At 50.3% G+C, this 26,651-nt stretch overlaps 1 protein-coding gene across 6 annotated transcripts in view; it reads left to right on the forward strand.

Annotated features, from left to right (window-relative positions):
* The window catches only part of SMOC1 (SPARC related modular calcium binding 1), a 144,051-nt gene that overhangs the window by 112,990 nt on the left and 4,410 nt on the right, over window positions 1–26,651 (forward strand). For all 6 annotated transcript variants that reach the window (XM_070249491.1, XM_070249490.1, XM_023627996.2 and 3 more), the window contains exons 8-11: window positions 11,377–11,569; window positions 12,108–12,190; window positions 13,950–14,055; window positions 23,367–23,611. In XM_070249491.1, coding sequence (XP_070105592.1) covers window positions 11,377–11,569; window positions 12,108–12,190; window positions 13,950–14,055; window positions 23,367–23,611 — 627 coding nt within the window. The remainder of the gene's footprint in view (window positions 1–11,376; window positions 11,570–12,107; window positions 12,191–13,949; window positions 14,056–23,366; window positions 23,612–26,651) is intronic.

Below are 26,651 nucleotides of genomic sequence, written 5' to 3' on the forward strand. Positions count from 1 at the left end.
AAGTCAGCAGCTCGTGCTAACTCTGCTCCCGGAGCCAGAGCCATCAGCAGGGACACAAGGCTGAAATGCATTTCTTATAAGTTCTGCCGTGAAAATGACCCCTGTCTCCTTGTACATGAGAGTTTTGCCTAACTCACCATCCATGTCACAGGGAGCTGTCCTCAGCGTCCCTGCCCTTACCTGCCGGTGTCAGAGCGTTGCTTCTTTAGGCCTGCTTTGGGCCCCTGGGCTGCATTTTGGACTGCTCCTCCCTCACTGGGGAAGTTCCTGCCGGGATAGCTGCTGCTATGATTGGGATTTGGGGTCATTGAGGCAACTGCTCATCCTGGCTGGATCCCCACCCCCTAAACCAGCCTGCCCAGAAACCACCGGGTGATGTAATGACCTGAGGCCTGGAAAAATAAACAGCTCTCAGGGAAACCAGCAGTAGCTGTTGTAAGCAAATACCCCACGGCCACCTGGAACCTCACGCTGACGTGATTGGGAGGAAGAATGAGTAATCCACTAACGTTAGCAGCCGCGGACGGGTCTGGGTTTGTGTGCATTTAAAATATCTACATAAAAACAAACCTTTGATGTTTATTTCTATAACCGGCCTTCTGGATGTCTGCCCATCTATCTCATGCAGGTGTCTTGGTCAATCATGGCCAGTAGAATGGACCTGGGGCCGGGGCCGGGTTCTCATCCCTATGGCTTTCTCTCTGGCAACAAAGGCCTTGCTCAAGTTTTCACTTTGCAGAGAGGAGCCGTAAACACATTTGGAGGCCCCAGAGAGCCTAGCCCCTCAGCTCATTTTTACCCTGTTTTAAAATTAGCTTTCCTGGTTGCCTGGCTCCTTCACTGCACATTGTCTGCTCAGAACACAGAGGTGTGGTGGTGGGGTGGAAGGGGAGAGGGGGTAGGACCTGGCCTCTGGAACTTTCTCGACCTGCAAAAGTTTTATTTCTGTAGGTGAGTTTGTGTGCTTTTTTGGTGTTGATAGCAAAACCATGTGTCCCAATGTTTTCCTTTTGGCCTCTGCTGCTAAAAACTGAAATCAAAGATCCTGCCAAACTATTGTGATTGGCTCCTTCTAATTTTCTAGAAGTCAACTACAGTCTCCGCTTTGATCTGAGGGTCCTCCATCTGTGTTTATTTGTAAAATGGCTTTGGAAGTAGGCAGGGTTATATCTGATAAGCACACACATGTTTTGATACATGTTTTGATACATGTTTGATAACGTGTTTTGATAAAGTTATGATACTTTACGTTATGATACTTTGACACATTAAAAAAATCTCTCTTCCATCTCTCCCTTGGCCTGTGCTCCCCTCTTTCCTTCTCACTTGAATTTTTTATTTACTATCTCTTGTCCTTAAACGAGAGAGCTTGTCAGGTCAAAGTCAACGAAATGACTGAGAAAAACTAGAAAGAAGACAGCTTGCCTTTTCTCGGTACTTGTCATTGCAAAACCACTGTGAAGCATTTCATATTCTTCTTGGTGGAAGGGTCATATGAGCTCACTTAACGAGTGAGTCAATAGAGATGGAGCCTTTCCTAAAATTTGAGTGGATGTGAGTCAGGGGTGGTTTGGGGGAAAAGTTAAAAAAAAAAGAGGCCTATGCTATCTTGGGACAATCCATCATAGAAGGAATACCTTCAGCAGAATTTATATCTTGTTTTCTTGTACTCCTCAGTTTCTGTCTGTGTGGGAAAGAAGAGGTCAGTGCTTCAGACAATGGTGCACCATACATGGCCATTTTAGTTTCCATGGAGAGACATTATTTAGACAGGCTGGTTGGACTGTAATTTTCCCTTACGTCTCCTCACCCTGGGCGCTTCATCCCAGCAACGTGCCCTATTTGCAGAGCCCACTGCGAACACTCCTGTGATTAGGAGCTTTCAGCCAGCATCCGGGATGTGGGATGGGCATCGTTAGTTTGCTTCTGGAGATGGGGCCTCTGAGCCGTAGGAGGCTGAGCCACACAGCATTACTGTGAGGGTCACGAGGTACAAGGGGTGAGCCTGAAGGCCCCCAGCAGTGTTGCCCTTTGCTCAGCCCCTTTCCTGGTGCTTGGGTTCCCCTGGGGCGTGGGAAGCTGGTTTGGATCAGGCCCCTGAGCCATGGGGAAGCACACCTGATCCTGTCGGTTATAAGCTGTGGGCTGTGAGAGTGGGAAGGGCCTGGGGATCATTCTAGTACCACTGCTTCATTTTAGACAAGAAAAGGAGGCCAGACTAGTTAAGGGCCTTGTCCTGGGTCATAGGCGCATCAACAACTGTCATGTGCTAAGACCTCTACTTGGTGCTAAGGGGGCCAAGGGAAGAAATACAAGGAGCATCTAAGGGAGGAGTTGACTGTCGGGCAGTGGTGTGCCAATGGGAGCGAGCAGTGGTGTGGGCCACCCCAGTGGGGAGGAAGGTCCTATCACTGATATTGTTTTGAGTTGCTGGCGTGGTGATCATAAAAAGCAGACTGATTCTTAGTTATATTGTGATTTTTTCAGTTTCCCTACAATGTGCCCCCGTTTAACGCCTCCACCTGGAGCAGACTGTGCCCACTATGCCTGCAGACTAGTTGGGGTGACTAGTCATTCACAGGGATGGGTCAGGAAGCCTGGGTTTGCTCCACATTTGCTGAGGCTGCTGCTACCTTAGAGCAGCGAAGACCTCAGACCCTTCCTGTGGCGCCGGGTTAAATGCTTCACATACACTATCGCACTGAATCCTCGCAATGACCCCACGAGGCGCATGCTCTTGTTACCCCATTTTTACAGGGGAGGGACCTGGGGCTTAGAGAGCTGGAGTAAACTGCCCAAGGTCACAGAGCTAACAAGTGGCAGAGGCTGATCCTTCTGACCCCAAAGCCCAGGCTCTTGACCACCACACCATACCGTCTCTCTTCCAACTGTTGTTGATGCCCATGAAACAGTGACAGAACCTTCCACATGCCAGGCCCTGGGTGGAGTGTGCAGGAGCAGGGTGCCAGGCCCTTACTCTTGCTTTCAGCCTTGCCAGGGAAGCCCAGGTACCCCACCCCACCCTCCACTCCTGTTCCTGGAGCAGCTTCCCTCTGACGGGCCTGAGTTCTCTCTGGTGTTTGGGAACAGCCATCCCACTGAGCTTTTATACGATCCTCATTTGTCCTTCTGGGCTGGAGCTGAAGAGCCTCTCTTCTCTTGGCCAGGTAGTCCATCAGAAGGGGTGCCCTCCTCCAGAGAAGCGGTCTAAGGTCCCTCTGTGGGTTGGGATTGGCTGATGACATTATTGTTTTCACTTCATTTGGTTGCCTACTCTGTAGGGATAGGGCCTTTAGATGAAATGAGATGGGGAAACCCACTCCAGTGGAAGAGGTGACTGCATTAAATTTGTGCGTGTTCTGCTTCTCTTCTCCCCACCCCTGCCTCTACTTGACACACACCTGAGCACGGTCTCAGGGGTTGACTTTGTTCTGTTTGTCCAAGTCTGCTTCTTCCTGCCCCGGCAGGGCCTTTTCTCTGGGCCTCTCCTTTTCTGGGCCTGTTGTCTGCCCTCTGTTCTGAAGGGAGCCCTGAGCGTTGGTTCTGTGGGTTCCCCTCCCCTCTGGGGGGCTCTTGGAGTCCCTGGGTGACTCTGAGACTTGGGAATTGGTGGCGGCCAGGCAGCAGCTCAGTGCTGAGTGTGATGGAAAGCTCAGGGTGGAAGGGCAGAGCCAGCCAGCAAATGGTGCTTGGAAAAATGGTCCTCTGGGGGCTACTTGGCTCCTCCTGTGAAAAAATGCAAAGTCCACAAGTAAGAAAAATAACCTCTTCACATAGTTGGCCTGAAACCATAGGTGCTAAAACCCCATGTGGCTAAATAAACAGAAAGGGCTTGCTCGGTGATGTACCATAAATCACTCTTAAAGATTATGGACTCCAGCAGCATCTCCTCCCCTGGAGACCACAATCCCAGTCCCCGGGCCGGCCCTTCAAGAACAGGAGACTCACTGCTTCAACCTGGTCCTTGTCCCTCCTTTTGTTCCTGCAGTCCCTTCCCTGGCCAGATTCTCTGCAACCGTCCTGACGCCACACACCCACACACTCACATGCTGACCCGAGAATCCTGAGGCGGGAGCCACTTGATTTCTTACGCCTCTGGAATTTCATATTGTGACTTAGGAAAGGTTGTTTTTAACACACAGTTTGTTATTCTGGGTTATCGTTCAGCATTTCATTCATTTTTGATAAGAGGCTAGGTGGGTGTGAGGTATTTGAAGGGATTTCAGGGTAATTGTAGGCGACACAACTGTAGTGTTTTCCTTAATATTCTTGGCCTGGTGGGATGATTCCTTTTGCAATGAAACATAAATAAGCTCCCCTCATTTTTCAGGCGGGTAACCTTTTATGGATTTTTCTCCTAAGAAAATCCAGTACTTGATAGTCTGAGTTGACTGTAGCTTTTCCCAGGATGAGTCAAAGAAACAGATATTCCTTTTTCAGCCTCTGGCGTCTCATCCCCACATTTGGCGTATGCTCAGCAGTGGGTGGTCCCATCTCTGAAGTGTCAGGCTAGGGCAGAATTCTGTGGCTGGGATGGCGTAGCAGGGATTCAAGCAATAGAGGGGTTCTTGCACCAAATACTCTTTACGGATCCTTTAAACCTGAGATATCATGGTTTTCCTAGGAATAAGGACCCGGGGGCCGTGGATGGGTGAGGTGAAGGATGGGGAAGGATGTCGCAGAGTCCTTGACTCTCAGTCTGGTCAAGTCATGGTACCAAGAGTAAGGGGTACATGAAAGCAACAGATCCACAGTCTTAGACTCAGCAGAGGGAGTCTTCACTCTAGGTTGGGGCCCTCAGAGAAAGCTTCAGGGATGGAGGAATGTCTGAAACGAGGGTAAGTTAAGATCCTGTGGCTAGTTCTTTCCTCTTGCTATGTCTTACAAAACTTTTCTGACCTCTCCAGAGCCTGACATGGTGCCAGCACATACTCAGTACCAGCCTGTGTGAGAAATGGGGCCCACGCAGGACTCTGACCTCCTCTGCATCTTCTCCATGAGCCCTAATCTCATGTATTACTCAGGATCCTGCATTAGGTCCGAGACTCCAGGAGCACCTTCCTCTCTTAGGACATTGTCCTCTGCCTTGTCAGCTTCCCACTCCCATTTTCTCCAGTATAAGCAACTCTTGGTCAGACCAGTCTGAGCAGCTGCCCTTAATTACAAACTGAGCCTCCGCTAGGAGAATTGCTTCTGGTTCTTCCTCTGGGAAGACTGCGTCTTTCATGGAGGCATCTTCCTAATACATGTTTCTATGGCCCTCTTCTGTGTTCTGTGTATGGTTTTCTGTAAGACTGGGCTTTGTTCTTGCTCTCATTTTTCATATGAACCTGTGGTGGTTAATTTTTTGTTTCAACTTGATTAGGCTACGGTGCCTAGTTTGGTCAAATGCTAGTATAGATGTTGCTGCGAAGCTATTTTTTAGATGTGATTGACATTTACCATCAGTTGACTTTAAGTAAAACAGAGGGGCCTCAATAATGTGGGTGGGCCTCATCCAATCAGTTGAAGGCCTTAAGAGCAAAAACTGAGATTTCCTGAAGAAGAGGGAGTTCTGCCTCCTGACTGTAACATAGAAATCCTGCCTGAGTTTCCAGCATGCTGGCCTGACCTATTGATTTTGGACTCAAGACTGCACCATCATTCTTACTTGAATTTCCAGCCTGTCAGCTTGCCCTACAGATTTCACACTTGCCAGCCCCCGTGATCCTGCGAGCCAATTCCTTAAAATAAATCTCCCTCTTTCTCTCTCTCTCTCTGTCTTCTATTAGTTCTGTTTCTCTGGAGAACCCTGACTGCTTCTCACCTTCCCTGACTGCTGCCTTCTCTTTCCACCCGTCTCCTCCTCTGCCTCCATCGCCATGGAGTTCCTCTGCTCTTTCTCCCTAGAGTTCACGATGGGACCAGCTCCCCAGTACCTGCTGACTCGGGGGTTGGCTTACTCAGCGTCTCAGCTCTCCTGTCTGCTCCCTCCCTCTGCAGCTCCTCGTCTGAAAGGCAGCAACAGAAAGACAGACCAGCCCAAGGACCTGAAACTAGAAATCTTCTAATGTTTATATTTGTTGGCCATTTTTGCTTAAAAAAAAAGTAAAGAAGAAAAAAAGAATGCAATGATAAAAGAGAAAAGATTCCCAGGACAGAAGGATAAACTCTGGGCTAAAACCGAGATTGGGGATTAGCTGAGGATTTAGGTTGTCCATGCTCTCCTTTGCTCCTAATTACCACGAGTAACTGAGAGGCACAGGGGTGTGGGCCAGCCAGAGCAGACAGAGCTGTCTTGGCTGGACACATAAGAACCGGTGCCCTGGGCCTGCAGACAGGGTTTATGTTCGTCTGGTTCAGCCTAGTCTTAGTCTCTCCTGTCCCCCTCCCTTCCCACCCCTGCACCACTTGAGTCCTGCTTTGCTCTGGCGCTACGTGTAACTGATGGAAGAGAGGCTGTGTGTTTTCTGGTGGCAAAAGCCGACTGTGTTCTCATTCCTTCCAAGGGATGCTTTCCTGTTGTGTTTCTTCTCTTAGGTAATCAGAGATTTGTGAGTGAAACTTACTTAAACCATCCACTGCCAGGTGGGGAGTGACCTGGCTCTCATTTCTTCTCTGCACCATCCCGGGATAGGATTATAGGGGTGGGCGTGCATGAGTGTGTAAGAATGTGTGGTCAGGTATTCCCCTTCCCCCCGGAAAGCCTTGATTGTTCCCTCTCCCCTGCTGTTTATGTCTTTTGAGTGTTTACAGACGGTTCTGGCCCATTCTCATAGTTATCAGGCCAGACCTTCTAACCTTATCATCTTCCCTGAACTGTCTTAAGGAGCGATTCAATGTTTTAGAACAGTGAGTGTCCATTTCTGGGGAGCTCCCTCTCTGAACCAGTGGTCATGGAGAGACCCTTGAAATAGACCCCTTGTCTTGCATTCTGGAAGGTGACTTCTTGGTATCTGGGAAAACTGATGGTTGTGAATTTTAAGATGCATTTAGGAGGTGACTGAGAAGGGCAGGAGGTAGCAATGGCCCTAAGGAAAGGACTGGCTTCTGGGTCCTCAGATGCCCCTTGAGACTTACTGATTAGTATTTGCACCTCTGGAGAAGCGCTGAGGGAATCGATTGATTGATTGGTTGATGGATTGGCTGAAGGGTCCGAGAGGGCTACAGAAGTCCTTATGGGGTAAACTGGCAAATGAAGAGTTGAGCCAGTCTGGGTGTCGCAGTTATCCAGCGCTGAGTAACAAGCTACTCCAAACTTAATGGCTTACAACAGAAATGACTTATTCTTTCTAATGTTTCTGTGGATTGTGTGGGTGGTTCCTTGACTGGGTCCACCTGAACTCACTCCTGGACTCATCCAGCTGGAGAGTCAGCTGGGCTGGAATGTCCAAGATGACCTCACTCATACATCTGGCAGTTGGTGCTGGCAGTGGGCTGAGCCACTTGGGTTTTCCTCTAAGTGGCCTTTCATCCTCCAGGGGGCTACACTGGCTGCCTTACCTGATGGTCTCAGGGTGGCTTCCAAGAAAATGAAAGCGGAAGCTGCAAGGCCTCTTAAGGCCTGGGCCTGGAGGTCACACTCTATCACCTTTGCCCTCTCCACTGGTCAGAGCAAATCAGAGTCAGTGTGGAGGGGTCTACACAGGGGCATGTAGACAGGGAGGTGTTATTCACTGGGACCATTTGTAACCATTTACCACACCGAGTAAAAGAGAAATATGGGTTAGAATAAAGATCACATTAGCTAGGGCAGTGAGAGACGATACTGAGGAGAGGTGAAGTGCATAGCCTGGGAGCAGACTGCCCGGCTGGAATCCCCTCTCTGCCACTGCCTAGTTGTATGACCTTGAGGAAACCACACAGCCAGTCAATGTTCCTCAGTCCTCCTCTGCTCCGTGGTGTTAATTATAACACCTATCTTATCTAAATAATATCACCTATCTGTGATGAGTTTGAAGTGAGTTAGTACAAGTAAAGTGCTCAGTACCAAGCGTGGCACATGGTGAATGCTCAGATTGGCTATTATTCATAACTATTAATAGCTATTATTCATTTCACCATTCTGTAGTGGTGGGCGAGTTACAAATTTGGCTTTGAGTTTTCCAGTTCAGACGCGAAGAGGGAAAAATACTTGGGTACAAGATTTGTAGTGTGCGCAAACTGATAAAAATTGCTGCTTTGGAAGGAGCTGTGCTGTGTCCAATGGGCAAGTATGTGTTTTTCCGCACTTGGTTTTGAAGGCAGTATATTTAGGGTCGTCTGCAAAGGGACTGACCTGGAAGAACTTCACATCATAAAAATACATGTATTTTTTCCCAAGAGCAAATGATTAGAGGCAGTAATGTCTGCCTAGAATTTAGCAAGACAGGCCTGACCGTTGGGAGCCTTTGGCTGGGGTCCCAGCCCTCCTTTCTCTGTGCTGAGTGAACTTGGGAAGTTTCATGAACCCCTCCAAGCTCAGCTTCCTTGTCTACAAAAGGGACGTAATATCGATGCCCACCTCACACTGACAAAGAGATTAGGCAGTAAAGCCCTTAGTCTATTGCCTGGCACGTAGTACTCAAAGCATATTTGCTTTGACTATTTTTAGTATAAAGAGGATTTTAAGGGAGATTTTCTTCCTGTTGGAAGACAAACTCTCTGTGTACTCTTCACTAATGGTTAGTGCTGTTATTATAAACCATTCCTGTCTCTCTCTTAGAGGGGCACCTGGACTTGTAGGGACTGTCATAAAGTAATAAACAAATAAATAAAAAAGCAATAAACCCTGGATTTAGCCTTCTCTCTAATTCCACGCTGCCCCACAAATTAGCGAACCGCATCATTTGTATGGTTTTTATTCTCCATAGAACTAGGTGCAGCCTCTGTGGAAGCTGGCTGTAAACTTTTCAGAATAGCCTTTAAGGATTTCCGGGAATCTGTCGACAGCCCCCAGACCGTGGGGTCCCCCTCTTCTTAGATTGCTCCTCTCCATACCTCCGCAGTTTCAGGATCCCCAGTGGTATGAAGGCAGGTACATCGTTCTCTCTGCCCCGGGAAGCTTCCTCCCCCGTCTCTTTGCCTCTGGCTTTCAGTCTGATTTATGGCTTTAGAATATCGGCCTGGAGGATCTTGATTTAAAGCCTCTGTCAGAGGTTGTTACTCAAACGTGGTGCCAGTAAAAAAAACTCTTTTCCTTTGCTTTTGCTCCTCTGTTGCCTTTTTCATGGCATGAAATATGAGGTAGGAAAATAAGGCTACCAAATTGGGGCCTGGGGAGCTGTTGAAAAACTCTTGCATAATCCCCTAGAAGGTGCCATGGCTCCATCACAGCCAGGGGCTCCAGTCGAACCCTGGGTCTTCAAGCCCAGTTTCACAAAGGCCCCCTCTCGACAATCAGCTTCTGTCTCTTTCCTAAGCTGCTTGTAGGGGCTGTTCTGGTGGTAGTTATAATCCAGTTCAGAATCCCTAGTCTAATGTCTGTCAACTGTTTTAAACTCATATTCCTCTGGCCAAGGAGATTCTGTTTAGCTTTGCTGTGTCTGCATTATGAAAACAATAGTATTTCTTTTTCATTTTCCAAATTCAAAATTGTATATATTTATATATACTTTTTTTTTTTTTTTTGAGGAAGATTTGCCCTGAGCTGACATCCACCGCCAGTCCTCCTCATTTTTGCTGAGGAAGACGGGCCCTGAGCTAACATCCGGGCCCATCTTCTACTTTATATGTGGGATGCCTGCCACAGCATGGCTTGATAAGCAGTACATAGGTCTGTGCCTGGGATCCGAATCGTCAAACTCTGGGCTGCCTAAGCAGAGTGTGCGAACTTAACCACTTGGCCATGGAGCCGGCCCTCCCAAATTCAAAATTATATTTTAATAGTGAATATGCCATGCATACCCACCTCCTGACCCTCAGATATTTTTATGCCCCTAAGGAGATATTCCCCTCCCCCTGGGGTGAGAATCACTGGGCTCTTGCTTTTCTGCATTTTTCCTAGGAGTGAGACGAAGAATCCTTTCCCCATCATCTGACTCCTCCTTGAGACGGCGTCACACTGCTTCATGTCTCTGTGTACACCTACAGTACTCCTACAGTTTGTTTAAACATCTGTACCGTTGATGTGTGTCTCATTCATTTCAAAGGGCTTGGCTCCGTTACGATGAAGTGTAATTGTGATCATTTGTGCTCTTGTTCAGTGAGCAGCATGAGGCTGCAGGTTGCTGATACCAAGTTCCTGGCTCTAAGAATGGTACCTTTGTAACACGCTGTGAGAGTTTCTTGGGATGCCCAAACATGTATTCCTGTCATCTTCTTTAGGAGAAAAGTTGTGGAATAATGTTCATGAAAAAAATAATAATAAAGTAAATAAATAAATAGATTAAAAAGTAGATAAAAAAGTAAGAGTGCAGGTTTATGATATGATCCTTTTTATTGTTTAAAAAAACCCCAGTAGGTGTGTGTGTGTGTGTGTGTGTATTTGCATGTGCACATGTGTATAACAAAAGGCCTGGGGAAGCAGTGTCTAACTTTGCTGAGATTATGGTTTTTCAAAATTTTCTTTATGACAGGAAAAGAAAACCAATGCTATTTATTTTTAATAATTGAAAAATAAATAAAATACAACAACAACAAAGCAAGAAATGGGAACCAGGCAGGTTGAGTGGGTAGAATTTTCAGGTCAGGGGCCGTGTAGGTCTGAGGTCCCCGGGCCAGCCAGCCCTGGCGTGGGGCACCCACACCACCTCAGCCTGGGCCTGGCCCCGGGGAAACCAGGTTTGGCTGTTCAGACATGTTCACACGTTTCCTGAGGCCACGGCATGCAGACACCTTCCTGTGTGCTGTCTCCTAGTAGATGAAATCAGTGTTGTGTAATGGGCTCAAGTCCATTCAACCTACTTTGCCCCGCTCTGTTGGAGGGTTGGAAGGAGCAGGATTGGGCCTTGGTCCTGCTCCTCTTGGGCCCTGAGCATCCCTCCTGCTGAGGCTGGTGGCCGTGGCTCTGCCCTGCTGTGTCTGGGCTTGGGAGGGTGTCCACGCGCAGGCTTCCTGCATCAGCTTGTCAGCTCGCAGACGGTCAGGCTCCCTGACCTCTCAGAGAACTGCTGGGAAATTTCAGCCCCGGAGCAAACCCCTGCTCTGATAAGGAGTGGCCATGGAGTCCCTGGCTGGCATGTTGCTGCAGTGGAACCTACTGGCTGTGAATGCTGATGAATCCTGGCAGCAGAGAGGCCCGCAGGAGGCTCTGGGCCTTCTGTCCCTCACCAAGGGCAGCACAGGAGACACAGCTGTCCTCGGCCATTCACCAGCCAGACCTTCTGTTCCTTGGAGCCAGGTTGAGTCCTTGCATGGAATGCGGCAATGATAAGTCACCAGAGTGATAGTTACCCCAGGCTGCATCTTCTCTTGCAGAGAAAGTCCACTCATGTGACCAGGAGAGGCAGAGTGCCCTGGAAGAGGCGCAGCAGAATCCCCGTGAGGGCATCGTTATCCCTGAGTGTGCCCCTGGGGGGCTCTATAAGCCAGTGCAGTGCCACCAGTCCACTGGCTACTGCTGGTGTGTGCTGGTGGACACAGGGCGCCCATTGCCTGGGACCTCCACACGGTAAGCCCCTCAGCACCTGTCCTGCCCCTCAGGTGGACCCTGGGGCAAGAAGCAGCTTCCTGTGAGGCTGGTCCCTCCCATCTCCTGGCTTTACTGTGCCAGTCAAGGCACTGGGAGAGCAACGTTTTCATTCATGGGCAGATGAGGTTCTGGTAGAAAGACCTGGGTGCTGGATTCTGGTATTTCCTTCCAGCTGGCTGACCTTGGAAAAATAGGTAACCTCTCTGAACCTTGGCTCGCTGATGAGAAGGTGATTGCTCTGCCTGAGTCACTGGGTTCTAAGGATCGAAAAGATCCTGTGTACAGACGTAAGGTGACATCGTTCTGCTTGAGTGATTAAAATGACATGCTGGTGCATGTCTCCTTGCGAACGTTGATTCTGGGGTTGCCTTGTAGCTGCTGGACAGTGTAGGAGATATTTTGCTGCCAGCCCTGGGAGCTCGAGGCTTAGTGACAACACAGATCATTGTTGGCAGTAGTGGCCGCAGTCAGCTCAGTTCGCAGTCCCTTCTCACCCCTGGTGTCTGTCTCTTCCCAGCTACGTGATGCCCAATTGTGAGAGCGACGCCAGGGCCAAGAGTGCGGAGGTGGATGACCCCTTCAAGGACAGGGAGCTGCCAGGTGGGAAACAACACTGCCCCTTGCTGGGTCTTCACCTCTTTCTGTTCCTCCACCCCATCATCATGTAGAAGCAGCTCCTTCCTCTGGGTCTGTTTCCATCACAGGCGTGTGGAGCCAGGAGCTGTGGGATCTGCACCCAGTCTGGGATTTGTCCCTAATTAGTCCTGTGCCCTTGAGTGCATTGTTTCTCTCCTTGCTCTTACCTTTTATCTTTAAAATGTAGTCCTTGGTTAAAATCCTATCCCTGCAGTTCTGCGTTCTTTCTCTATCTGCCCATGATTGGGACAGTGTTCTGGGGGCTGGGAACGCTTTTTCCCGAGGCTACGAAGAGAAGACAGCTCATGGAGAGGGGCTGTCCTGAGGGGCGTGGCAGTGTCTGTTGCCTGCCCTGCAGAGTGCTTTTGCACTGATCCCTGGTGGCCCAGGACCATCACCAGGGTGACACCAGACACACAGGTAAGGGGCCCAGGACCTCTAAATGGCTGCTGTGCTGGGTTCCCTTATGGATTTATAGTGTTCTTTGCCTGTGAGTTATAAGAAGATTACCAACTATCAGTGGCTTGGGACATGGTTGTTTTAATCAGCACAAACTTGGGTCAATGCTGGTAGGAGCTGGGCCCGCCTTCCCTTTCCCCACCAGGACTCCAAGTGAGAGCTGAAGACAGAGGCTCCTGAAAGTCAGGGGGTTTCCAAGGTTTGTAGGAATCACCCTGTCAGAGGATGGAGTCGTGGCACCGGGGTATCTCCTTCTAGCCATCCCTTCAACAAATGTGAATTGAGATTCAACTCTGTGCCAGGCACCGGGTGTAGTCTAGGGATCAAAACTGACACGAGGCTCACATAGGAGGGGAGATGGTGCACAAGTAAGTGAACACAGACGTATATGAACCGTGGCGACAGGTCTTCTGAGAGGAAAGAGCAAGGTGCTGTGAGGAGGACAGGGAGCATCTGCTTCAGAGTCCGGCTTCTCTGAGAAGGGAGCATTTCACCAGAGACCTAGAGAGTTTGGGGACAGAAGAGAATGGAATTGTTGCTGCAGAGAGGAGAATGGTGGGTCGTGAGGGCCCACTTGGTGCTAGCTATCATGAATTTATCCACTTGTGTGGTGGTGTTTACACCAGCAATGCTGAACCTCATGGGGGTAGACTAGGAAAAGGTGTATCTGTGAGGTGGTTCATCTGTGCTTGGGGCTTTGCTGGAAGAGTGCAGTGGAGGAAAAGAGAAACAGAGGAGTTGATGGTATCTATAAGGGAGATTTAATGAGAGGAGGAGAGAAGTGAAAGAAAGCAGAGGTCCTCGGATAAGCTGGTGGGTCCACTTGAGTCAACTTTGACTATTGGGGGTTTTCTCCAGCCCTTGTGCCCCTTCGCACCTGGTCCTTTGCTCTAGAGGAGCATTTTCACACTCTAGTAGGAGTGCCTGGTCATTCTATGCCGGAAGTAGCTTGAGTTCCCAAGTAGATTGTGAACTCATGAGGATAAGGACCCTAACATTTACCAGAATGCTGAGGTGATACTCAGCAAAAATTGGTGGAATGGAAGAAAATTGAAAGCATTGTTATCCATTTGGTCTGATGGCCCCTTGTGGGCTGCAGGTGGAGGAGCTGTGGAGGGTTATGAGAATCATCTGAGCAGTAAACAATTCCCCAGGTGGAGTTGGTTGGATGAGGAGGACTTGGAGAGTTTGGGAAATGGTACTTGAGGAAGTTTACTTGATTATTTACCTGGCATCTGCCTTCAAATCTCCCTTTATTTTTCAGGCTGTCCAGAAGGGAAAAAAATGGAATTTATCACCAGCCTACTGGATGCCCTCACCACCGACATGGTGCAGGCCATCAACTCAGCAACACCCACTGGAGGCGGCAGGTGAGAATGTGAGCAGGACTCAGGCCCAGCAGGGAATGTGGAGACTCTGACTTTTCAGATGCTGTGGAAGGCTGGGAGAGTGGGGAACAGTCAGGGAGGGCAAGGCTGGGAGTCGATCCTTTTCCTGAAACCATGTAGCTATGGCTTTGTCCCACCTTCTGCCCCAAATCTCCCTGCCCCTCCTCCCCCCCGCCTTTGGGAGTTGCCTGTCTCCAGCTTGTAGTTACCTGATTACAGGCAAGTCCAGGGGTGTCTGGAGACTTCCAGAACTTTAGTCTCAAAGGGGATGCTTTGGAGTGAGAGTCCTGAATGGCAGGAAGGGGGATGAGCACATGGTGGGGACAAGCAGGGCAGGGAGGGAGCAGAAAGCACTTGGTGGTTTTCTTCTCTTCTGAGAAGCCAGGAGCCATGTGCCTTTTGGCTTCCTGAGAGTCCCGTGGGGCTCTGGGCAGTGCGATTGGACACTCTCATAGCCAGATGCAGCTTAGGTCAGGAGCTGTATACTGGCCAAGGTAGTCCTGACATGAGGACAAAATGCACGTGCTCCCCAGTGACCAGCATCACCAGCGGTCACTATTTGGGCCCATTAGGTCAGTTGGTTGGAGCATGCATACCTGCATCCGTCCATCCATTTGCTCAGTACCTCTTGCACCATGGTGTCCCAAGCACTGGGCGAAGGACTGGGAATCCGGGGATATAAGGCATGTTCCTGCCTTCAAAGAATGCAGCCTACTGGGGATTCTCGGCTGTAGATAGATAATTACAAACTGTGTGACAAATGCTGGACCGGGGGTGGAAAAACAGAGAAGGATTGGCTACCTTAGTCTAGAGGAGTCAGAGAAGGCTCGCTGGAGGAGGGATAACTGAGTCGAGTTTTGAACCTGGGTAGGACTTAGCCAGTAAAAGAAGGAAAGCCATTCCAGGAAAAGGAAAGAATATTATGACTTCAAGAAAGTGCACGACAGTAGTTCAGTCTGGCTCAGCTGAGGTGGATGGGGTGAGGAGGATGAGGAGGAGGTGAGAGTGGTCGTAGATGAGACAGAAGAGGCGGGCAGCAAGCAGGTCCCAAAGGGCCTGTGAGATGTGCTTGCCAGGATGAGGGGGAGGCGGAGCAGGGGCCCTGTGGTCAGGGGTGTTTGGGCTCCTGCAGCAGCCCAGCAGAGGAAGTACCATGTGCGTGGCTGGGATGGGCAGCGATGGGCAGCCTGCCTCTGAGCTTATGTGGCTCACCAAGGAGGGGGTCTGGTCCCCTCGCATCTGCCCAGAGGCAGAGCTGTTGTCAACAAGGCAAAGAGTGCCACCACGATGACAGGCCCAGGCCCCCAGGCCCGGAAAAGGGCCCGAGCTGTGGCGCTCAGCGGGACCACAGGGTGTGTGTCTGGTGTAGGAAACCAGGACTCTGAGCACAGCTGTCAGCGGTTCTGCATCCTGAGGCAGACGAGGCTGCTGTCCTGAAAACCCAGTTTTATGTCACATCCAAGTGCGTGCAGGGGCTCCCTCATGGTTGCCACTCTTGGACACTGCTTGTCCAGGGCGCCTGCTCCCAGCACTCCCATGGTCCTGTGAGCCCTGAGGCTGGTCTCTGGCCCTGGCTCTGTTTTTGCTCACCCGTGGGTGGAGCCAGGCCGCCCCCCCCCCGCCCCCCCCTCCCCCGCCCACCAGGAGGCGCACAGCATTAAGTCTGAGGAGCTGGAGATGGGCCGGTAAGCCGCAGACGTGAACTGCTTGGAGGCGCCCACGGTGCTCAGCAGCTGGGTGTCTACACGGAGAGGGCTGTGTCCATATCTCCAAGAAGAGGGGAGGGGTGAATTTTGAAATACTCAGTATTATATCCCTTTCTGTTGTTTGTGCTCAGAATCTGAAAAAATATCTGTTTCATGCAAAAATGGATATGAGAAATTTATGCTTATTACAAGAGAGGGAAAAAAGAAAAGAGGAGGGGACATGGGCTTAAAAATTCCAGCTCTGGGCGCTTCCTGCCCACAGCTGCCCGAGAGCTGCTGGCTCTGACCAGCCACTGCCCACTGCGGGGAGGGGGGCCTGCCTGGCGCTTGCCCTTCAGTCCTAAGGAGATAAGACTTCCAGCTCCATCCCATGTACTTCCGTGGGAGCCCAGCCTTCGGGCTCTGGGTGGCCCCCGCTCCATGCAGGCTGAGGGTGCCAACCTGGCTGAGTCCTGCCAGCAGGCAGTGGACTGGCAGGGCCGAGAGCACAGCTGGGCCCCACGGCCAGGGGCAGTGGGATCGACACCTTGCCCTTGAACCATAGGCTGACGGGATTGTCACAGAAAATAAAAACTAAGAAGTTTATAAATGTTTTTAATACCAGTGTGTCTTTAGGAAAGGATTTTTTTTCTTCCAAAAGCCTCTCTTTTAAGTATCATGTGGAGTTGGGAGAAGTTTAAAAAAATATTCTTTCCCAAGCACATTTTTCATTTTAAGCTCATATTAGCTTGACTGTTTGGTTTTGATGAGAATGAAAGGTTTGAACTGCATTTGGTAGTTGTGTTGCCCAGAGGCTGGACTTGTAATCCTATGACAGACAAAGTGAGCTGAGAAATAGGTTAGAAATCAAGGAAGGGGGAGGGGGAATGCTGGAAGAGAGAGAAGCAGTTATACCGCGAGGTAGCCGGCCAGGGTTACCAGTTTTTACTGGGTTTAAAGGCCTCCCCGATCTTCCCATTGTGTTTAGACAAGCCCTACCTTTGACCTGAACTGGCCCTGCAGGATGGCCTTGCTGGCCTCGCGCCCCCTCTGATATCCCTCCCATCATTATGCTCTAGCCGCTGGTCCTCCTCAGTTCCTCACACGGACCAAGATCTTGCCTGGCCCAGGGCCTCCACACCAGTCACTCCTTCAGCCTGGAGCTGTAGGGCCCTGGTGACAAAGAAGCGCCATGATCCCCCATCTTCCCATGATTGGCCCTGCTTGTCCATGTAAATGTCACTTTCTCAGACACCATCCAATCCGAAGGAGCTGCTCTGTCACTGTCCCTCACAACACCTCTTTAATTCTCAGCCTCGCACTTATCGCTATCTGATGTTTTGCTGGTTTGTGTATTTATTGTCTGTCTCACCCCACTCAATGAAAATTTAAGTTCCCTAAGAGAAGCAGTATTTTCTGCCTTCTTCCCTGCTGTACTCCCAACACTCAGAATAGAGCCTGGCACATAGTGAGTGCTCATCAAGTATTTGTTGAATTAATAAACAGCTAGAAGGATGTGTGGATCCCTGTCTGATGCAGAAAGGGATGTCTTGATAAAGCATCTTCATCTTGACACACATCAGAGGGTCCACCAACTACTGCAAGGCTAAATATGAGGCCAAATCCAGCTGTCAAGTTCACCATGGTGCTGATTTGTCACCAGGGCCCTACAGCTCCCTGGCTGGGCCCGAGGGACTTGGGGTGCCATGTGGACAGACCCTGGCCAGCCACTCCTCTACGATGGAAGAGTGAAGGCACAGGGCAGTTGGAGGTTGGGCAGCACATCTGGAGCGAAGCTGATGACAGGAACTAGGGAATCCAGGCTTCCTGGGTTTTGGCTTTGGCTCTGAACTCAGGCACAGTTGGGGTTGCAGGCATGGGGTCGAGGAAGCCACAGCTGATCCCTCCTGCATCCTCTCAGGGTCTGGCAATTAAAGCTGGACATCAGCTGAAGCCAGTGGGAAATAGTCCCACACAGAGACAGTGGGGAAAAGGGACAGGGAGGAGGCCTGGGCAATGCAGAGTGGGGCGCCTCCTTCCCACCAACTCAGCATCTATCAGGCATGGATTTTGGCTTTGTATGAACTCTATATTTCCACCCTCCCCTGGTGTAAGCTCTGGGCTGAGTTCTGGGGATATACGGGGACAAGGACATAGTTCCTGGCCTGGAGGAGCTCCTGGAAGAAGAGATATATAATCCCGTGATTGTGCTATAAAGTCAGTGTGATAATGGAGGCAGATAAAGTGCTGCAGGACTCAGGGGATGGCAGGCGTGTGAGGGAAGGCTTTACATGGAAGGTCACATTTGATCCACATCTTCACTTACGAATGGGAAAATGCCCTGACCTAGAAGGACCAGAGGAGAGGGCATCTCAGCAGAGGGGCGCTAGGGGTAGTGAGATATAAACGAGGTAGGGCCTGTGGAAGAATTTGTAAGAAGTCTGGTTTAAATTTGGGAGTCAGGCTGTGGACAGGCAGGAGATGACGCTGCAGAGTTGGGCAGAGCCCGGATCATGCTGGGCCTTGTGATTCATGCCAAAGAGGGCAGCAGGGAGCCACGTGATTAGATGGGCATTTCTGAAGAATCGTCCTGATGGCCTTAGGGAAGCTGGATGGGAGGGGAGCAAGATGGCGCGGGAAGGTTACAGCAGTCGCCAGAGTGAAAGGTGGGGAAAGATGGACTAAAGCTACGGGGGAAGGGAGGGTTTACTGAAGCCTTGGTCATGGAATTGATAGGATTGGAGGCCTTGTTAGATGCAGGGAGTGGAGAGGGAGATGTCTACTTCCTTTTCTGGCCTCCTAGCCTGATTTAGAGGGCAAAAGCAGCGTGGCGCAAATCTAAAAATAGGCAAAATAGAATGGGGTGTCCATGGAAACATCTATGGCTAGTTCATAGGAAGGGGCAGCCTGCAAGTTTCATCGGATGATAGCTGTTCTCAGTGAAGGTTTGTTGGATGACTGGATTATCTCCAAGGCTCCAGAAGGGAGAGCCCCCCGCTCCTTAGATCAGCCCTCCCATGGCCCCCATTAGCATTTATCAGTCCCCAGGGAAGAGTTCTGAGATCCTTGCTGGCAGAGTCTTCTCGAGCCGGGAAGTTCTCTCCTTTTTCCACCTGGCTCTAGAGAAAGTCAACTTTGAGGGGAGGTGGGATGGGCTGTGTGAGCTTCCTGGCCCCTGACATGGTCCCCCAAGGAGAAACTGTCTATATTGTGGCTTCCTCCTTCCTGCCCAGTGTGGTTACTTGTTGATGGCCTTGCGTGGACCAGGCTGGAATGTGGCTGACTTGGCATTTCCCAGCCCCAGCAGCCTGCACAGCTGGTGGGGCCTGGACCCAACTCCAGATGGGGCTCAGTTGGTCTGCTTGGCTTGGCTAGTGCTTCCAGGCCTTTCCATCTCACCTTCTTTAAAACTGCTTGGGACAGCAGAACTGGGCCCAAGATCTTGGCCAAAGCAAGTTTCCTTGTGGTAAATGAGGCTGGCTCTCCAACTGTGCATTGCAGCCAAGGCCTGGCGAGGCTGAAGCTACAGAATCAAAACTGAAAGTGCTGTAGGAGAAGGGCGGCACCTGCCACCTCTTAATGCGGGAGAAGACTCAGGGGGGCGGGTCCAGGGAGGGACCTGGCTCTAGTCGGTTTCCTCATCCCTGGTGACAGGAGTCAACAGGACACCCACCAAAACAACCGAAACATGGTCTTCCAGATTCTGGAATTTGCTATCATTTGCGTGTGACTTTTCACACCATATCTGAGAAAACTTGGATGCTCTACATACTGCATGAGCCCTTTTAGTAGAAGCAGAACTTTACCTGTAGGGAGGCCCATCGCATAGACCAGCCAGTCACTGTCAAGTGATCTTAAGGAACCATTGCACCTTCTCCTGTAGGGTCCCCAGCCCTTGTCTGATGAGCGGCTTTGAATTCCAGCAGTCCTCATCTCCAGTGGGCGTTTGTATGAGAGAGAGGTTAGAAGTTTGATGCCAGTGTTAGCCTAGAGCTGGGAATGCAAGTTACCAATGTTTTTAAAGGATACTTCTAGAAAGCTGTCAGAGCTGGAAGGGTTAGTGGGGTATGGCTTTGAGATCAGGGGTAAATTGTGGGAAATCTAACTATGATGGAATGACTCCAGCAAAGACTGCTTGAGAGGTTCCTGGAAACTCTGGGGGAGGCCCTCCTGCCCCTCCCTGTCCAGTGCTTCCCTGGGAAAGTCTTAGGTTTTCCTGAGTTAACAGAGGCCTCTTGTGTCTTCTTTGTTATGTGCCCACAGCTGGCCTTTGGCTAAACCAGGACTCCTGATATATCTGTCTTAACTAGATCTTTATGAAGCTTGGTAGCTCTGAGACTTAAGGTTGTTGCCAAGCCAGAAACCTGATTTACAGAGTTTTAAACCAGATACCTTCAGGAGTTTTCTTTTTTCTACTATGTTTTGTTAGAAATATGGAAACTACTCCCAAACACCTCCCTGTTACTGTCTTTGTCTCACGGCATCTTCTTCCAGAAGGTTCATGCTTAAACCTTCTTCTGGGGCCATGGCTGGAGTCTCCTCTAGATCAAGGGTTCTTCGTCTGAGTCCATGGACCTTGGATGAGGTTTAGGGAGCCCATTAACCCCCCAAAAAATGTAGAGTTCTGTGTGTGTTTGCATTATTCTAGAGAGAGGGACTATAGCCTGTTTAGGTTCTCAGGAGGGTCCACGATCCCCCAAAGCTAAGAAATTCTTGCTTTAACTTTACTTGGAGCTTGGCTTGGACATGTTGGGTTCCAAAGTAGGCCCGTGGCACTGCCAGCATCACGTGTGGAGCTGGGCTCTAGTATTTGGGTGGGGCACGTGGGTTTCTGGAGGTCAGAGGAGTTTGGAACAGAGAGCCCTACACTAGCTGGGGAAGAGGGGGGGAAGAGGCAGGACCCTCTGGCTCCACAGGGCGGGCTGTGAGTTGTGGCAGTGTTATAGGGAGCCAGAGGCACTGCCTGGAGGGGCCTTGGAGGACCTCTCCTGGGGAGGTGTCTCTGGAGCCTCAGGGATTGGGTCAGGAGGAGGGTGGGAGAAGGCCAGAAGTCAGTAGTCATGGCTGCTTGGAGCTGCAAGGTCCTGCTGGGGGTGAGGAGGGCAGGAACATGGTTCTCTAGACAAGAGAGACAGAACAGGAAGGGAGAGTCAGAAGAAAGGCAGGGAAAAGGGAGGAGGAGCCAAATGACAGTTCCTCTCCGGCATGGGAGGAAACTCTTAGAGGTCGGCAAGTAGGGGGAAGAGCTGCTTCTTGCTTCAAACCAACCCTAAGGAAAGTGCAGGGAGCTGCATCAATGCAGTCGCTCAGCACTGGACAGACAGGAGCCCCGGCAACACATGCTGGAGGCAGCGAGCCTTCTGTGGCAGGGCGTCTGGGTGGGATGACCTCATCCCTTCCTGTCTCAGCGACTGAGGCTTTATTATTCCAGCCTCTAGGTAGACATTACGCTATGCTGAGCCTAAAGGTTAAAGGAAGAGCTGCTTTTGCCTGGGCCTCTCATGGTCCTCTGGCAGAGGGGTCTCCCCGGCCCCCTTAAAAAGCCTCTGGTGGGAATGGCTGGACCACCTCCCTTGGGGCTCCTCCTGGCTCTTCTCCTCAGCCTGGGTCCTCCATTGCGTTTAGGGGAAGGCAGAGGTGGGCAGGGTGCTCCCAGAGGGAGCTGGCCACCCTTCCTCCTGTGCCACGAGCATCCTGGTAGAGATTTTCTACTGACCACCTGGTATGCCCTGCAGGGCACGCTTGGGAGTGAATGATGCAGGTAAAATAGAGGAAATACCATGTACTGGCAGAGACAGAAATCTGAGCTCCACGCTGAATAACTCCATGCTTATTACAAAGAGCCTGGTTTCCATGGCAGACTAAGCAGATTCCCAAAGAGCCAGGGGCAGCCAGTCCCTCACACCTTGCCCAGGTACTCCCTGTGTTAAAGCTGTCAGGCTGAGGTCCCGCTGGCAGATCCACTAATTGCACTCTCTTGGAATCAGTCCTGGGTGCCCTCGGGGGGCCTGCCCAAGACTGCAGTCCACTTAGTTAGAAATGGGCCTTTAGCAGGAATGCCTGGCTTTTTTGGGTAATGAAACTTATTTTTCCCTAAACGTTGAAGTCACTTGGGAGTGGGGAGGGGAGGGGTCAGGAGTGGTCCCCTGCCCCTCTGGAAAACTTGGCAAACCCCAGGGAAGAACCCCAAGGGATTGGCAAGTGCCTAGAATATTTTTCTTGCCAGGTACAGCTCCAGAATGTGCCGGTAGGCCCTGAACCCCTGGTCTAGGATCCCTGTGGAACCGTGAGCCACTCTTCCCCCTGCCTCTGACCCATCATGGTCACATGGGGGATCCCAGTGCCCTGCAGACTAAGTATTTGAATGTATGAAACTCCCAACCTCAGTCTTATTCCCCCCATGAAAGGAGAGTGCCCAGGAATTTGAACACAAGGGCCTGGACCACATTGGCTCTGTGCCAAGCCCTGGGAGCAGGAGCCATGGCATTCCTGTGGCTCCGCTCTGGTCAGACCCCAGTCACCCCCTCTGGAGTAGATCCATCATTGGCTTTAAAAGTCTTGAATATTAGCTAGCGTGCTGAATCCTTTTTGGGAAAAGATGGGATAAGTAAATAAGTAAGTAAATAAGTAAATAAAATGGTTGGGTAGGCCATGTGTACAATCTCACACGTACACGTCATCACTATGTGGTCACCACATACCCATGGGCTGTGTTAGACATGCTCATTACTGTGTGTCTTGACACCAGGAAGCATTCTTGGTTACTCTAGTCCAATGCTTCTCAGCCAAATCCCCTGGGGGTTCTAGATAACACGTGGCTTCCTGGGCCCACCCTAGACCTCCTGACCTAAAACCCCGGCCTGGAGAGACTCAGCCCACTAGGTCTGAGACTTGCCAGTTTTAGGACCTCTGTTTGTGTCCATCCCAATTGCCTTCTTCTCTCTGTCCTACTGCACTTGGTACCCAACAGTGGCAGACCATGGGAGCCTCACACCTCATTGAATTGTCACTGGTTAATTTCACGTTTTTGGCTCTGTGTCACTGAGACAGTGGGCAGCTTGAGGCCAGGGGCTGTGCCTCTCACTTTGGAAGCCTCCCAGGACCTGGCCTGGTGCTCGGTGCGTGGTGCACACTCACAGCATCCTTTCTCATAGTCACGTTCGTTTGGGTGTACACGTTCCTGTGTGAAGAGCAGCTTATCTGGCAGTGAACACTAGGCCAGGAGGAAGACAATTTGGATCCCACCTCTGGTTTTCTTAGGTGAATTAAATCCAGCCAATATGTCTTGAGCACCCATCTTGGACGAGAACATTCCTGGCTATGGTAAAGGGTGAGGAGGTTCATGTAATAAGGGTCACCCACTTGGGGACCCCCAAGAAATGAATCTTCCAGTCTTTAGGCTCCAGTTGAGGATAGCTTGATTCTGCTGCAGGCTGAGCAGGTCTGGGAGGTCTTTAGCTTGGAGGAGCCATTTCTACCTGGCTGCCAGCAGCCCCGCATGAGTACTCTGGCATCTGACCACAAGGAAGCGAATCGCAGTGGGGCTGATGGTTCCTGCAGGATCCTGAGCAGTGTTCTCTGGGGTCGGGGTGTCTGCCTGTGGCCCAGGTTCTCAGAGCCAGACCCCAGCCACACCCTGGAGGAACGAGTGGTCCACTGGTACTTCAGCCAGCTGGACAGCAACAGCAGCAACGACATTAACAAGCGAGAGATGAAGCCTTTCAAGCGCTATGTGAAGAAGAAAGCCAAGCCCAAGAAATGTGCCCGGCGTTTCACTGACTACTGTGACCTGAACAAGGACAAGGTCATCTCGCTGCCTGAGCTGAAGGGCTGCCTAGGTGTTAGCAAAGAAGGTGAGTGCTCACCCCTGTGCTCCTGGCCTTCCATTACTTTCCCCCTCCAGGCACAGGGACCAAAGGCTCCCCCAGTGGATGAGATCCCAGGTACTCATTTATTCAACTATTTACTGGGAGTATGTTGTGCTTCATGCTAGATGCCTGACAGAGTGGGTGAATTTACAGGTAAGGTCCCTATCCTTACACAGTCTACCGAGGAGACCATATTAAAGCATTTACATACAGTGTGATAATGCTATGAGAGTGTATGAGGATAGGCCCAGGCTGCAGTGACAAGTAGACCCACGCTTATAATGGCTCAACACAGCGGACCTTTTTTTGTATTTCCCATGTAATAGTTCAGCTTGATTCTAGGTCATGATGTATGTATGTGTGTGTGTGTATGTAGGGAAAGGAGTAGGACTGGGGATTGCAGTCACTCTGAGAACCAGGCTGAGAATGACTCTGCCATCTTCATTGTGTGGTTCCCAAGGTCACTCTGGGGGTCATTTCCATCCCCAGCCAGGCAGATGGAGTAAAGCATGGAGCAGTGCCTGTGGGGGAGTTCTGTGGGCCAGTCCTGGAAGTGGTGCACATTACCTCTCAGATTTCACTGGCCGGAACTCAGTCACCAGACCACACCCAACAGTAAGGAAGGCTGGGAGCCCAGGAAGGGGAGGAGAGCATGGATTCTGGTGAACACCTAATCATCTCCATCACAGTATAGCAAGGGCAGAGTACTACAGGAACATATGGAGGGCACCTCAATCAGCTCAGGGGCAGACTGCCTTGGAAAACTTCCTGAAGGAAGTGATATCTAAACCAGGGGTCAGCAAACCATGGCCCAGGGGCCCAATCTAGTCCGTGGCCTGTTTTGCTTTGGCCTGTGAGCTAAGAATGGTTTTTGTATTTGTAAAAGGATATAATTTTCAGAAAACAAGAATGTATGACAGAGACTGTACATGGCCCACAAAGCCTAAAATAGTTACCATCTAGTCCTTTACAGATAAGTGTGCCAACCCTTGGTCTAAACCAATACCTAAGGAAGGATGTGGCAGGGGCAGAGTCTGAACCATGACATTGCCCTGTGTCCTGTGGGAGCATGGAGAAGCATCCTCATGGGAGTGCCCAGAGTGAGAGGCCACTCACCCAGGGCCACACACCTAAGAAGATGGCCAAGCAGAGAGGGGAGGGGACAGAAGAATGTTCTAAATTGAGGCAAATGAAGGTATAGAGGTGAAGAAACAGTTTTAGAGGACCTGGAAGATGTTACTGTGTATGAAATGCAAATCTGAAGGTGGTGGGAGAGGGGAGGCGGCAGGAGGCAAGGAGAAAGAGTTTCGACTTTATAAGGGCAGTGGAAAGGTATGGAACAGAGTCAGTGAGAGAAAGAACAGGGTCAGCTTTGCTTAAAGAAATTATTCTGGCTTCAGTGTGGGAAAGGGATTGGAGATGAACAAGGCACAGTACTCAGGCATAGTCCAGGCAGGAGGTGATGGAGGCCTGAGTTATGAAAGACACAGTGGAGATAAAGAGAAGGGTGGATTCGAAAAGCAGGGGAAGTAAAACTGCAGGACTTGGTGGTTGAGTGGATATAGGGATTAAGGTTGATTTGGGCAGCTGGAGGGTGGGCAGTCACTGATGGGCAACATGGAAGGAAGAGCAGACTAGGCGTAGGGGGGAACAGGGGAAGACGACGAGTATGGTTGGACATGTCAAGTTGGATGCACCTGAAAGATGAGTGGGTCTGTGTGCAAGTGAAGGGTCTAGGTTGAAGATACCGATTTGGGTGATGCTGACATTTGAAATGGAATGGAATTAATTCCATCTGAATTCTAATTTTGAACAGGAGCTTTAGAAAAGCTGAGATTGACTAGGGAGAAGACATCAGGGCTTCTCCTTGTTCTAACCCTTGATTGACAATGTAAACCCAAAGGGTAGCATGGGAAGTGGCTGAGTTACCACAAGGTACCCAGTCTCAATATCTGCCCCCTCCATCGCTGGATTCTGGCCCTGATTCTGGGGTATGTGACTGTGGGTAAGTGACGTCATCACTCTGGGCATTCCGGTCTGTTGAAGATGCTTCTCTGTGTTCCTAGAAGACACAGTGCAGTGTCGTGGTTCAAACTCTGCCTCTGCCACAGACTAGCTCTTTCACTCCACCATTCTGAGTTTCAGTTTCTTCATCTGTAAAATGGGAATAACCATAGTATCTACCTAATAGGGCTATTATGATGATTCTATGGGACAATAAGTGAAAGTATTTATCATGGTGCCTCTGACATGGAAAGAACTCAATAGAAGTTCAATATTACTATTCTTCTTCACAAGATTATTGCCTGTCAGTAGCTCTTATCATGCTGCATTGCAGTTTACTTCTCTGATTCTCCCTTGAAGCCAGGACTGTGTCCTCTTAATTCTAACCTCTAGCACAGTACATGGCACCTAGGAGCAATCCATTAGATCCTTGTCAAATGGTTGAATGTATGGATGAGGGGGTTGCCCCTTGAGGTGACATCACACTTTGACACACTTGGAATCTGTGCACAGGTAGAGGACCTATACTGGAAAGAAACCACCTAGTAGTAGTGTAGACCCCAGGCCTCCGGAAGCACTTCTGGGCTCCGTGAGGATGGAATCACAGAAGTCTATAGTGACTCTGCCCTCAGTTGCCTTCCTGTCCTGCTAGCTCTGGTCTATGCCGAGTGTGGGGACCTCAGGTCCACAGAGCTCTGGGAGCCTCCCTAGCCTTCCTCTGAAGCCTTGCCAGGCACCAGGTGTCTGCCAATCCCGGCTGATGCACAGGACCTGAAGGAAGCACCCAGCTCTGCCACTTACTAGCTCTGTAATCTTTGGCAAGTTACCTAGACTCTCTGAGCCTCAATTTCTTCATCTGCAAAATAGAGACAATAGTCTCCACCTCACAGATTTGATGTGAAGATATAACAAGATGGTGCATGTGAAGAACTTAGCTCAGTACTTGGTTCATGGTGAATGTATGAAAGAAATTAGTAGTAGTACAGGAACACACCCACGGACCAAGGCGGCCGCTCTCAGT

The sequence above is a fragment of the Equus caballus genome, chromosome 24 (genome assembly GCF_041296265.1).
Source record: "Equus caballus isolate H_3958 breed thoroughbred chromosome 24, TB-T2T, whole genome shotgun sequence".
NCBI lineage: Eukaryota > Metazoa > Chordata > Mammalia > Perissodactyla > Equidae > Equus > Equus caballus.